At 43.4% G+C, this 13,399-nt stretch overlaps 1 protein-coding gene across 13 annotated transcripts in view; it reads right to left on the minus strand.

Annotated features, from left to right (window-relative positions):
• Nucleotides 1–13,399, minus strand: part of CCNY (cyclin Y) — a 204,536-nt gene that overhangs the window by 119,773 nt on the left and 71,364 nt on the right. For all 13 annotated transcript variants that reach the window (XM_061435818.1, XM_061435814.1, XM_061435816.1 and 10 more), the window contains one exon: nucleotides 1,219–1,325. In XM_061435818.1, coding sequence (XP_061291802.1) covers nucleotides 1,219–1,325 — 107 coding nt within the window. The remainder of the gene's footprint in view (nucleotides 1–1,218; nucleotides 1,326–13,399) is intronic.

Consider the following 13,399-nt stretch of genomic DNA (forward strand, 5'->3'; position numbering starts at 1 on the left):
CCACCCGGTGGCCCGTTTCCATGGCAGCCGCTGGCGTTTGTAAGGCCGCTGTGGGGTAACCAAGACTCTTTGTTGTGCCACCAGTGCTCTTCTGTCACTTTATTTTCCAGTGACCCCTCCCTCTCCAAAACAGGCCCCTGGAAAATCTACAGGGGAAGTATTGACTCTGATAGCAACTTGACCTGGACCAAGGTAAAATGCTTCATTTATCCGTAGAACATAGCTCCAAGGTTATTTTCTCTACCATTGAGGTGAGTTAGGAAGTAAGGGAGCCCACTCCACCTTGCGATTAATTGTAAGTATACATCCTAAACTGCACTTGTTTGCAGAACATTCTAGAATACTTTAATGCCTTGAACTGTTTGTAATCAACGAGTGGTAACTTAGGTTTAAAGATACAACTAGTGAATAAGGGAACTTAGAGTTGAAAAAGAAAATGTGGCCAAGATTCATTCCCTACCAATCCAGTTAATTTTTTAAAAGCCTTAAATAACATAAGCAATCTCAGTAGTCTTACATTTGAGTGATTTTCTGAAATATTCACTGAAGTGTCAGATGTACATGCAAAAGCCATTGCTTCATTGCCTGTAAAACAGATGAATACCTTCACCTAGATAGAAATCAGGGAGAAGGCAGTGGCACCCCACTCCAGTACTCTTGCCTGGAAAATCCCATGGATGGAGCAGCATGGTAGGCTGCAGTCCATGGGGTCGCTAGGAGTCGGACACGACTGAGCGACTTCACTTTCACTTTCCATTTTCATGCATTGGAGAAGGAAATGGTGACCCACTCCAGTGTTCTTGCCTGGAGAATCCCATGGACAGAGAAGCCTAGTAGGCTGCAGTCCATGGGGTTGCACAGAGTCGGACACAACTGAAGCGACTTAGTAGTAGATAGAAATCATCAGTCCAGCCAAGGATTATTGGCTAGTATGGAATCTGTACTGAATAGAAGTCTCAGTGCCAGCCACCAAAAATCTAGTGTCTCTAAAAAAGACTTTTCAAAAACCAAGTCACCTTAGTTTCAGGCCACCTCCTAACATTGCTGAGGAAACCAGGGTACTAACCTGCAAGTTTGAGTTTGCTACCCTCCAGGCTTCACAGCCCACATAGTGGGCAGTGTCTTAGAAACAAAAAGCTTTTTTTTTATTAGAAACAAAAGCTTTTTCTAGGAAGGAGAAGATGTTTAGCACTGGAAAATAACAGGACCAAGGCTCACCTGGTGGCAGAAAGCTCCAGGGCAGGGAGTTCCAGTCCCAGTTCAGCTCCTGACATGATGTGACTGAAGAGACGTCGGGCTCACCGCCCAGTTTCCTCACCGTGACCCTAAAATGACAACACAGCTGACTTCACAAAGGGGCCAGGATGTGGGGCAAACAAAGGACAGCAGCACTTTTCCCATTTCAAGATGGGAAAACATTAAAAAAAAATGGGCACGCACAACCTCATTATGTGAGATGTCCCCACACACCTCTGCCGTTTTAACTATCAGGGCACTGTGTTCAGTCATGTCCAACTGTGCGAGTCCGTGGACTATAGCCCGCCAGGCTCCTCTGCCCGTGGAATTTTCCAGGCAAGAATACTGGAGTGGGTTGCCATTTCCTACTCCAGGGGATCTTCCCAACCCGGGGTCAAACCCGCATCTCCTACATCACCTGCTTTGGCAGGTGGGTTCTTTTACCACTGTGCCACCTGGAAGCCCATTAACCATCAGTGACTTATGTAGTCTCAGTCACAATACCTTCTGTTCGGGTTACTCTGGATTCCCTAATCTTGACTTTGATCTCTGATGGTGAGCCCTGAGTAAGCTTTCCAACAACCATATCATCTGCCTCCCAGCTCACCGTGCATCTCCAGGACCCCAGGCCTGGCTTGCCCGGGATAAAGGGCACACCTCTCTGACCACCCCCTCTTCCCACGTGCAGCCCACACACTGTAATAATGTCCCTTGTGTGTCATAACTAGGTCATGACCCTTCTCAGGCCGTATGTCACCTCCTCACTTCTCTCAGACTCCTAGTGCTCTGTACATAAGACAGTTCAATATACACCCCCAAATGGTAATTATCTGTTAGACCTGTTGTTCTCCAATGGTTTGGAGAATGTTTTCCCAACTCAACGGATTAGTGCTTTCCTTAATTAATAAACATTTCACTACCATACAAACACGGTTACCTGAAAATATTCTGGCATAGTGTATGTCCTTATTACATCATGGTTTAAGTTTGAAAAGGCCCCTGTATGATCATTATACATGGAAACAGCAATGTCTCACTGATGTGGCATTATAGGAAGAGGTCCAGACCATTTAAGTAAACTCCTGGGTAAATGAAAAGACCTCCTTAAAGGACCCTTGGAAAAGTTTCACCATTTTTGATAGCACTCTTCGTTTCAGAAATAATATAATCAGACGTTTCAGTACTTACATATTTATCAGTGGCTGTTTTCTAAAATGTGTATAGATGTCTGCCTCCTTGTGAATGGGAAATCAGACATAATTTAAGGTTTTCATTACATTCCAAAGCATCGTTAAGTATACATTATTGAATATTGTAATAATCCAAAGTGCTAGTTTTGCTTCTTAGAATTCTTGTTTCTCAGCCAGATGACACTATTATTTCACCTGCTGGTCCCTTCTAATTCACTGCTTCTGATCTACTCCACAGGCTTCCCAGGTGGCTCAGTGGTAGAGAATCCACCTGCCAGTGCAGGAGATATGGGTTTAATCCCTGGGTCAAGGAGATCCCCGGAGGAGGAATGGCAACCCACTCAGTATTCTTGCCCCAGAATCCCATGCACAGAGGAGCCTGGCAGGCTACAGTTCAGAGGGTCGCAAAAGAGTCAGACACAACTAAGTGACCAAATAAGCAATCTACTCCAGACCAGCACACCAGGAAATCAAACTTAGGAGTAAGAAACGTGTTTGTGCACTGCTGGTAGGAATGTAAACTGGTGCAGCTGCTATATAAACTAGTATGGTGGTGGTGGTTTAGTCGCTAAGTTGTGTCCGACTCTTGCAACCTCATGGACTGTAGCCTGCCAGGCTCCTCTGTCCATGGGATTCTCCAAGCAAGGATACTGGAGTGGGTTGCCATTTTCTTCTCCAGAGGAATTCCCCCAACATAAAACTAAAATTATTGTGTGATTCAGCAATCCCACTTCTTGAGTGTACTCCCCCCAAAAATTTGAAGGCAGGGTTTCAAAAAGATTTTTGTACATTCCTGTTCACAGCAGCAGCATCTACAGTAGCCAAAAGGTGGAAGCAACCTAAGGGTCCATCGACAAATGAGTGGATAAACAAAATGTGGTGTGGAAAATGGAATATTTTCCAGCCTTACAAAGGCTGAATTTCCCCTTGAGAATCCCTATGTTGTCCTGGGCCTGGTGAGTTTACTTCCCTCTCAGGCTTTCCCCGCCAGGCCATGACCTCTGCATGTCATGACTGACAGCTCACCCTGGTCCCTCCCTCTCTCAGTTCCTAGGAGGGTCAAAAGAAGAGAAAGGAAATTGAGTAGGGGGAGATGGGGTACAGGGGAAAACCATCTTGAGGGGACTAGCAGGGGAGACCTAACAGCCCCTCATCCCCTCTTTTGTGCTAGGCAGTGGGCACATGAACAGGTATATATTATGACCCAATCTTACAAATGAGGGAAATTGAGGCCTATTTCCAAAAGGTGAAATTAAGAGAAATAAGGGCACTGCTGTGAGTTCATTATTCTCAGATTAAATCTTCGCTAATTTTTCTCAGGGAGCAGCAGGTGGAGGGGGAGCTGTTAAAAAAAGGAAGAAAGGAAATTCTGACATATGCTATATATGAACCAACCTGGACATTGTGCCAAGTGAAATAAGCCAGTCACAAAAAGACACATATTTTAAGATTCCACTTATATATGTGAGGCACCTGGGAAATCAAATCATAGATAAAGTGGAAGCACAGAGTCCTAACCTTAGGACCACCAGGGAATTCACATTATGATTAAAATTTTAATTTTTATCTCTCATCAACATCTGAGTGTATCTGCTTAGTTTTTTTTTTTTTTCTGTTACAGATTAAGGAATGGAATGGGAGAGACTGAATGTACAGAAACCCAATGGCCAGACCATCAGAGCAATAGGTTGACCCATGACCTGCAGCCACCTACCCCAGAGACCAACCGCTTATCCATAGTAACCAGCCCAAGAAGCCAGCCTCCTTGAAATCAAACTTAGAGGAAGCAAGATTGCTGTCTCTAGCAACAAGCCAGGAAGCTAAATAGTAACTTCTGTAACAATTGGCCTCAGATGGCTAGGGCTTGATGAATAATGGACACACCTTCCTAATTTTGCCCCTGCTTCCAACTTAAAGCCAGCCAGAGGTAGTCAAATCTGACCCCCAACCAATCACGTAAGATCCCTGGTTCTAGGTTATCCACCTTCAGCTGCCCCCTGCCACCAGCCTCTGGTCAGGCACACCTGAAACCTCCCTTTCTCCATCTTACAAAGTTTTCCCAACTCCTTGCCCACCTTTGAGTCTCCACCGAAACACCAGTGACGGTGGCTGGCCCCCTTACTATTGCAAACTCAGAATAATGGCGTTTGCTTTTCTCATTTTGTTCGTTTCTCTTTCTGCAGATGTATAGTTTCTGCTGTGTAATGGCAAAACACTATTCAACTTTCTGCAACACTTAACTACCAAAACATAACTGTTACAACCCCAGTTTCCTAGCAAGTTCTTTATTACAGTGCTGAAATTTTTAACAGTGGGTAGTCATTTGGAAAAATTCTTTTAGAACAATTATTTTGCCACTTAGACTCTTCTATAATACTTCAGCCACTGAGAAACAGAGAACATCTGTTTGTTCTAGTGTTTGTGGATGGCTGGAGTGGCCCCAACAGATGACCTCCAAATAGCAGGGATATTTGTCCATCTCACTTGAAAATGTACATGTGTTAACTGAGTCCAAGCTTGTACTGCTCACTGCATGACAGACCAGTACGTCAAGAGATGAGTTGTTGGGGCGAGGAATAGCAACTTTAAGAGGAAAGCCAGAAGCCTGAAAAAAATAACGGATGTGTTCCAAATAAGCAGCTTGTCTGGAGTTAGCATTCAGGCTTCTTTTATACTAACAAGGGAGAGAGTAAAGTCAGACATTTCCTGTTTCCGGTCAGCCTTTGGAGGGGATGTGTTAATTTCTTTCTCCCTGAAGTCATTCACAGATGGGTCTGGTTAGGATGTTTCCTGGGAGCTAAACAAAGGTATTTTAGCATAATGCTCATTACCTGGGAGGCAGGGTTCCCAGAGATGGGCCATTATGTATGATTTAGGTTTATAGGCAATATCCCTTTAGTGATTAACTTGTAATAAAATTAAAGGTAGGATGTATTTCTGTTTGCTTGGATCTGAATAACTACTGGCTAAACATCAGGTGTTAGAAAGTACTTGATAAAGCTGGCTTCACTGTCATGCTGAAAAATCATAATGGATATTACTTTTTAATTAGGTGATGTCCTTCTCTCCCTGTACCTCCATGTACATGACCTCCCTATGCCCTGTTGGTAGCATCTATTTGTCTCAGGCAGAATTATGATTCTTCTAGAATACAAAGAAAAACATGTTTGTGCAGTCTAGCCTTTGCTATCGAGAATTTTTAAGATCACAAACTTGCAAATCAGGCTTTCAAAAGAGACAGGACTTTCTAAATTCCAAATGCTCTTTGTATTTCCAGGGGCAAACCCAGGCTGGCTGGTACATTATTACAAGAGCTTGATTTTTAACACTAATGATCTTGTGGGAAAATGCAAGGGTAAAACAGAAGTTTACTTTAAACCAGAGTGCCAGGGAGTCCCTTGAAACAGGAAAGGAAAATAGAAAAATCCCATCTCTTCCAGGTCTGGGGAGAGGAAGCAACAGCAAAATGAGTTGGTTCGCCCTCTAGTCAGAGGACTGCCGGGAAGGTAACATCCCACTGGTGGAGAGAATGGAGCTTGGCGATTTCCTACACTGTTTTCCTGGTATTTGATTCTGATTTGCAGTTTTAGGTTCAGTGCATTACATCGTCAGTCTTAGGGCTTGTTACCTGGGTATTTCCTGTGACTTTGCACCTTCTCCCTTCTACTCCCCATCTCCATTCAAGGCAAATGGGAAATGTTTAACGCAAAGCATACTCTTGTTGAAAAGCATATGTTGTCTGATACCTTTTTTAGACATTGGATACGTTAATTATGTTATTTTGAGGAAGTTAAAAACCCATCTCTTTCAGAACAGTGATTCTCAAATAGGGTTCATTTTGACATGCCATTGAGACTAAGCGGACCCGGGGATGGGCTGTTATTTCTGTTTAACAATTTGGCTCCATCTAGTGGACTGCAAGGAGATCCAACCAGTCCATTCTAAAGGAGAGCCGTCCTGGGTGTTCTTTGGAAGGACTGATGCTAAAGCTGAAACTCTAGTACTTTGACCACCTCATGTGAAGAGTTGACTCATTGGAAAAGACTCTGATGCTGGGAGGGATTGGGGGCAGGAGGAGAAGGGGACGACAGAGGATGAGATGGCTGGATGGCATCACCAACTCGATGGACATGAGTTTGGGTGAACTCTGGGAGTTGGTGATGGACAGGGAGGCCTGGTGTGCTGCGATTCATGGGGTCGCAAAGAGTCGGACACGACTAAGCGACTGAACTAAACTGAACTGAGTGGTCAGTTTTGGAATTTTCATAGGCTCTCATCTGTTCTTTAATAATAATATGCAGTAGTGTGTGCTTTCCTGTCTTGACTCTGCAATCCCATGGACTGTAGCCCGCCGGATCCTCTGTCCATGGGATTTCCCAGGCAAGAATACTGGCGTGGGTTGCCATTTCCTCCTCCAGAGGATCATCCCGACCCAGGGATCAAACCCGTCTCTTGTGTCCCCTGCACTGGCAGGCTGATTCTTTACCACTCGTGCCACCTTTAAAACTCCTCTTCAAACATAGTCATTTTTCCTAGGAAGGTTTGGGGGGGTGGATAACTGACGAAGAGAATATATGCATTTTTAGCAAATACGACAGTCATGTTTTGAAGAATGACTAAGGTTTTTTTTCAAGTGGATAAGGAATCTTTTCCATTTTAAACCTTTTGTTTTATATTGAAGTACAGCCACTCAACAATGTTGTGGTGGTTTCGGGTGCACAGCAAAGGGCCTCGGCCACACACACACATGCTATCTATTCTCCCCTAGACTTCCCTTCTATCCAGACTGCCACATAACATTTTTTGAAGAATGACTAAGGTTTGTATATATGGTTGGCAGGTTTAGCAAATAAAATTACAGGGTACTCAATACAATTTAAATTTCAGATTAAAAATAATTTTAGTATAAAATTTAGTAAAATTTTTTTAGTATAAGTATGCTCCAAATACATTAATCTGGCAATTTATGTGTTTCTATCATATTTTGCATCTCACTTGACAAATGAGAATTCTAAGGATCAAAGGCTCAAAAAAATAGTATTTTTCCCATTTTACTATGGCCTGTCCTTTTTTCTTTAGAAATTTTCCTCTAAGTTTCCAGAAGAAATCAGATCAGAGTCTGATCAGATAACACTTCAGTTTAAGCTCCAAGTATCCTGAGACATCTTTGTTTTAACTTGACCAGGTGAAATGATCACTATGCAAGTTCCCAGGGGACCCTCAACCTCTCCCTGAAGCTTCCCTACCTGGCCCCTGGGGCTCACCTGTGGGTTCCAGTCATTTGTGAGGACACAGCTACTACATGAGGGCAATCTTTATAATGAAACTCAGCCCAACGGTAGGCTGCCTCAGGTTCTCTCCTGCAACTCCAGACTGTCATCATAAAATACATGGGGACTTCCCTGGTGGTCCAATGATTAAAACTCTGTGCTTCCACTTTCCACAGCAAGGGGCATGGGTTTGGTCCCTGGTCAGGGAACTAAGATCCAAGAAAGTGTGTGATGCAGCCAAAAAAAAAAATTATCTCCTGGTTTTGATGAAATCCCAAATTACAAATGATATCTTCAGTTCAGTTCAGTCGCTCAGTCATGTCCAACTCTTTGCGACCCCATGAATTGCAGCACACCAGGCCTCCCTGTCTATCACCAACTCCCGGAGTTCACCCAGACCCACGTCCATCGAGTCAGTGATGCTATCCAGCCATCTCATCCTCTGTTGTCCCCTTCTCCTCCTGCCCCCAATCCCTCCCAGCATCAGAGTCTTTTCCAATGAGTCAACTCTTCGCATGAGGTGGCCAAAGTACTGGAGTTTCAGCTTCAGGATCATTCCCTCCAAAGAAATCCCAGGGCTGATCTCCTTCAGAATGGACTGGTTAGATCTCCTTGCAGTCCAAGGGACTCTCAAGAGTCTTCTCCAACACCACAGTTCAAAAGCATCAATTCTTTGGTGCTCAGCTTTCTTCACAGTCCACCTCTCACATCCATACATGACCACTGGAAAAACCATAGCCTTGACTAGACAGACCTTTGTTGGCAAAGTAATGTCTCTGCTTTTGAATATGCTATCTAGGTTGGTCATAACTTTCCTTCCAAGGAGTAAGCGTCTTTTAATTTCATGACTGCAGTCACCATCTGCAGTGATTTTGGAGCCCCAAAAAATAAAGTCTGACACTGTTTCCCCATCTATTTCCCATGAAGTGATGGGACCAGATGCCATGATCTTCGTTTTCTGAATGTTGAGCTTTAAGCTGACTTTTTCACTCTCCACTTTCACTTTCATCAAGAGGCTTTTTAGTTCCTCTTCACTTTCTGCCATAAGGGTGGTGTCATCTGCATATCTGAGGTTATTGAGATTTCTCCCGGCAATCTTGATTCCAGCTTGTGCTTCTTCCAGCCCAGCATTTCTCATGATGTACTCTGCATAGAAGTTAAATAAGCAGGGTGACAATATCCAGCCTTGATATACTCCTTTTCCTATTTGGAACCAGTCTGTTGTTCCATGTCCAGTTCTAACTGTTGCTTTCTGACCTGCATATAGGTTTCTCAAGAGGCAGGTCAGGTGGTCTGGTATTCCCATCTCTTTCAGAATTTTCCACAGTTTATTGTGATCCACACAGTCAAAGGCTTTGGCACAGTCAATAAAGCAGAAATAGATGTTTTTCTGGAACTCTCTTGCTTTTCGAAGATCCAGCAGATGTTGGCAATTTGATCTCTGGTTCCTCTGCCTTTTCTAAAACCAGCTTGAACATCTGGAAGTTCACAGTTCACATATTGCTGAAGCATGGCTTGGAGAATTTTGAGCATTACTTTGCTAGCGTGTGAGATGAGTGCAATTGTGCGGTAGTTTGAGCATTCTTTGGCATTGCCTTTCTTTGGGATTGGAATGAAAACGGACCTTTTCCAGTCCTGTGGCCACTGCTGAGTTTTCCAAATTTGCTGGCATATTGAGTGCAGCACTTTCACAGCATCATCTTTTAGGATTTGAAATAGCTCAACTGGAATTCCATCACCTCCACTAGCTTTCTTCGTAGTGATGCTTTCTAAGGCCTACTTGACTTCACATTCCAGGATGTCTGGCTCTAGGTGAGTGATCACACCATCATGATTATCTGGGTCGTGAAGATCTTTTTGTACAGTTCTGTGTATTCTTGCCACCTCTTCTTAATATCTTCTGCTTCTGTTAGGTGCATACCATTTCTGTCCTTTATCGAGCCCATCTTTTCATGAAAAGTTTCCTTGGTATCTCTAATTTTCTTGAAGAGATCTCTAGTCTTCCCCATTCTGTTGTTTTCCTCTATTTCTTTGCATTGATTGCTGAGGAAGGCTTTCTTATCTCTTCTTGCTATTCTTTGGAACTCTGTATTCAGATGCTTATATCTTTCCTTTTCTCCTTTACTTTTCGCTTCTCTTCTTTTCACAGCTATTTTTAAGGCCTCCTCAGACAGCCATTTTGATTTTTGGATTTCTTACCATTCTTTATATCACAGGAAGCAAAATAAAAGCAAGTTAGTTCACTATAAATGGGCATGAACCATCTTAGTGGAGTGGTGGCAATGCTCTAACTTCTAGAGTGTGGTGATGATTACACAGCTAAAAGTCACTGAACTGTACACTTGAACTAGATGAATTGCAGCATGTGAATTATATCTCAATAAAGTTACTCCCACACGCCAAATTCATTGCAGTACACTCTATGGCCACAGAGTGTCAGCCAAGACAAACATGAAGGATTTTCCCATAAACCTATCTCCAAAGATCTCCATCAAACCTATCTCCATCAGCAACCATGCTGACTGTGGCTGCCTCTCACCACAGAAATTCCTGTGTCCTGGGCCTCAGGGGTTTGAAGTTACCAAGCACCAAAGTCAGGTAGCAGGAATAAGGAAATTTTTTCAAATATTTGCTTATGCAAATCTACAGTGATCATAGCTATCAAATCATTTAACCGATGATATTTGCTGAAGCTGAAACTCTACCTGATATGAAGAACTGACTCATTGGTAAATACCCTGATGCTGGGAAAGATTAAAGGCAGGAGGAGAAGGGAACAACAGAAGATGAGATGGTTGGATGGCATCACCGACTCAATGGACATGAGTTTGAGCAAGCTCCAGGGGTTGGTGAAGGACAGGGAAGCCTGGTGTGCTGAAATCCATGGGATTGCAAAAAGTCGGACATGACTGAGCAACTGAACTGAACTGATATGCAAGTAAAAAAAAAAAAAAAAAAACCCTCACACCACAATAATCTTCAATAAGAAAACTAGAAATTTAGTCCTATTGGAAATATTCAGTTCAGTTCAGTCGCTCAGTCGTGTCCAACTCTTTGCGACCCCAGCACACCAGGCCTCCATGTCCATCACCAACTCCTGGAGTTCACTCAGACTCATGTCCATCAAGTCAGTGATGCCATCCAGCCATCTCATCCTCTGTCGTCCCCTTCCCCTCCTGCCCCCAATCCCTCCCAGCATCAGAGTCTTTTCCAATGAGTCAACTCTTCGCATGAGGTGGCCAAAGTACTGGAGTTTCAGCTTTAGCATCATTCCTTCCAAATATTAAAGTCCTTTAAAACTGGTTTTGGACTAGTTATATGTTCTGTTATATAAACTTTAATTTGTATAGTTATTATACATTAAAACTGTAAATTTAAAAGAATTTTTAAAATGTCCATCTAATTATATAAAAATCAATAAAACTATTAAAATAACAAATTTGATTTAAAAAATCAGATAAAATAATCAATAAAACTTTTCAAATAACTAGTTAACATGGAGAGAAATCTTCTAAAAGGAGTATAGTCTCTCTTATTTATGACTAATTTAGTCCTTTGAAGAAGTAAAATCAATAAGTCGGGTTATGGGAAGGTAAATCTTCTAAGGCATTGAAAACCACAGTGGTTTCTGGGCTGGCAATACTTCCTTTTACTCAGTGCAGCCGTGTTAAGATTGAGCAAGGCAGAGACTTGTGAGCTGGAAAATTTTCAGTCACATTTTGAGCATATTCATAAATAACTGTAAGTGAAGTAACATTTGTCTAAATAAAGTCTTCAGGTGTCAAAATCTTAACCTACATGATCCGGATCAAAGTAGACACCCCTTCCTTCATTAAGGCCAGTTTCAGTCTAAGGGCATTTTGCTCATGAATTCTGTACCACGTCAGAGATGGATGGATCCAGCAAGGTCCGGCAGCCTCCCACTGTTTCAGGGGTCACAACGGCAAATGGTTTCTCAGAAAACTATGCTTTCACCAAAAGCTGGTAAAAAATCCAGTTTATAAAAAAAGAGAGGCATTGTGGTAATGGAGTTAAGAGTTCTGAGTATTTCTAATCTCACCATTCCCAGTAACTATCAACATTTAAATAAGTCAACCTGAAATCTGGTTTCCTTGTCTATAAAATGAAAGCAGTAAGTTACACCTTTATCACCTCTTTTTAGCTTGGGGATTCTATTCCAATGTGTAAGTCTGCAGCTTTGATATCCCAACATCTAATCCTCAATCTGTAGTACCATTTTCTCCTGACTGGCTTCATGGATTTTAAACACCAGAGAGAAATGGATGCATGCTCTCAAACGGATAACCAGCAAGGGCCTCCTGTCTAGCACAGGGAACTCGGCTCAGTGTTGTATGGCAGCCTGGATGGGAGGGGAGTTTGGGGGAGAGTGGATACATGTCCATGTATGGCTGAGTCCCTCTGCTGTGCACATGAAGCTATCACAACAATGTTAATTGGCTACATTCCAATATAAAAGAAAAGGTTTTAAAAAGAAATGGATGCATGCTCTTGTTCATTACAACAGGAAGGGTTCAGGCGTTCTTAAGTCTACCCAGTGGGGCCACAGAGTGTCTCCAGCCACCACCCACCTGGCCAGCACGCATGCCCTCCGGCCACCTTCTTGCTTTGGGTCCTGGCTCCCTTGCTCGCTGCCAGGTTTGCTCTCGGCCCTGAGCTCTAGCAGTTGTGTGACCTTGGGCAAGTCACTTACCCTCTCCAAGTCTACTTCCTCGTCTGCAAGATGGGGGTGATGGTAAAAGCACCAATACTGATGAGAATTAGGTGCGATAAGCCCGTGTGGCATGCAGTTTGGTGCTGGGCACAGGGACAGCACTCAGTGAATGGCAGCCATTGCTTTGGATAACAGCTGTGTGGTTGGAGCCTCCACAGGACTCGGGATGTAACAGAAGAGTCCATGAAGTGCCAGTGTTGCCACGGGCCCTGACCCTCTCTCCTTCCAGACCCTTTCTCACTTGTAGCGATGAACATCCTGCCTGACCCCGCAGGTCTCTTTCCAGAAACCTCTCATCACAGTCCTGAATACGGCACAGCGACCTAAGGAAACAGGAGGCATCATCCATGAATCTCTTTCCCAAAAAAGAAACTGGTGACCGCAGTTGCCTCCCGGGTGACGGGAGCCAGGGATGGGAAGCAGACTTTGCACTCTACACCTTTGTATCCTTTGAATTTTCAACCTCAAATATGTCTTACCTATATTAAAAACTAAAGTTGATTTCTGAAAAGTAAAAGGATACAATTTATTTTTTAAAGGTGACACCTTCCCTCCGGACAGTCGGGGAGCTGAAAGTCGAGCCTCACAGGCTTCCTCATCCCCCGCCCCAGACCTCAGGGTTGTGGGCAGAAGCCATGGGGGCACAGAGGGGAGGAGAAAGGGTGTTAAGTTCAGACTCTGACTCTTTCTGCACAAAGATCCAAGGAATTCATAGATTCGGAGCAAGGCTTTATCTCCAAATCTGATCAATGGCCCAGGAAAGGTAAAGATCTGGATTAAAAGCAAGAACATGGACTCCCTCGTGGTTCAGTGGTTAAGACTCCACATTCCCAAAGCAAGGGTCACTGGTTCAATCCCTGGTCAGGGAACTAAGATCCCTCGGCCAAACAATAAAAAAAAAAGTAAAAACAAATGGTAATGAAGTGTGTGCAGTGCAACCCACACTGAGCTTTGGTACTATTTACAAACAA

Source organism: Bos javanicus, chromosome 13 (assembly GCF_032452875.1).
Source record: "Bos javanicus breed banteng chromosome 13, ARS-OSU_banteng_1.0, whole genome shotgun sequence".
Taxonomy (NCBI): Eukaryota; Metazoa; Chordata; class Mammalia; order Artiodactyla; family Bovidae; genus Bos; species Bos javanicus.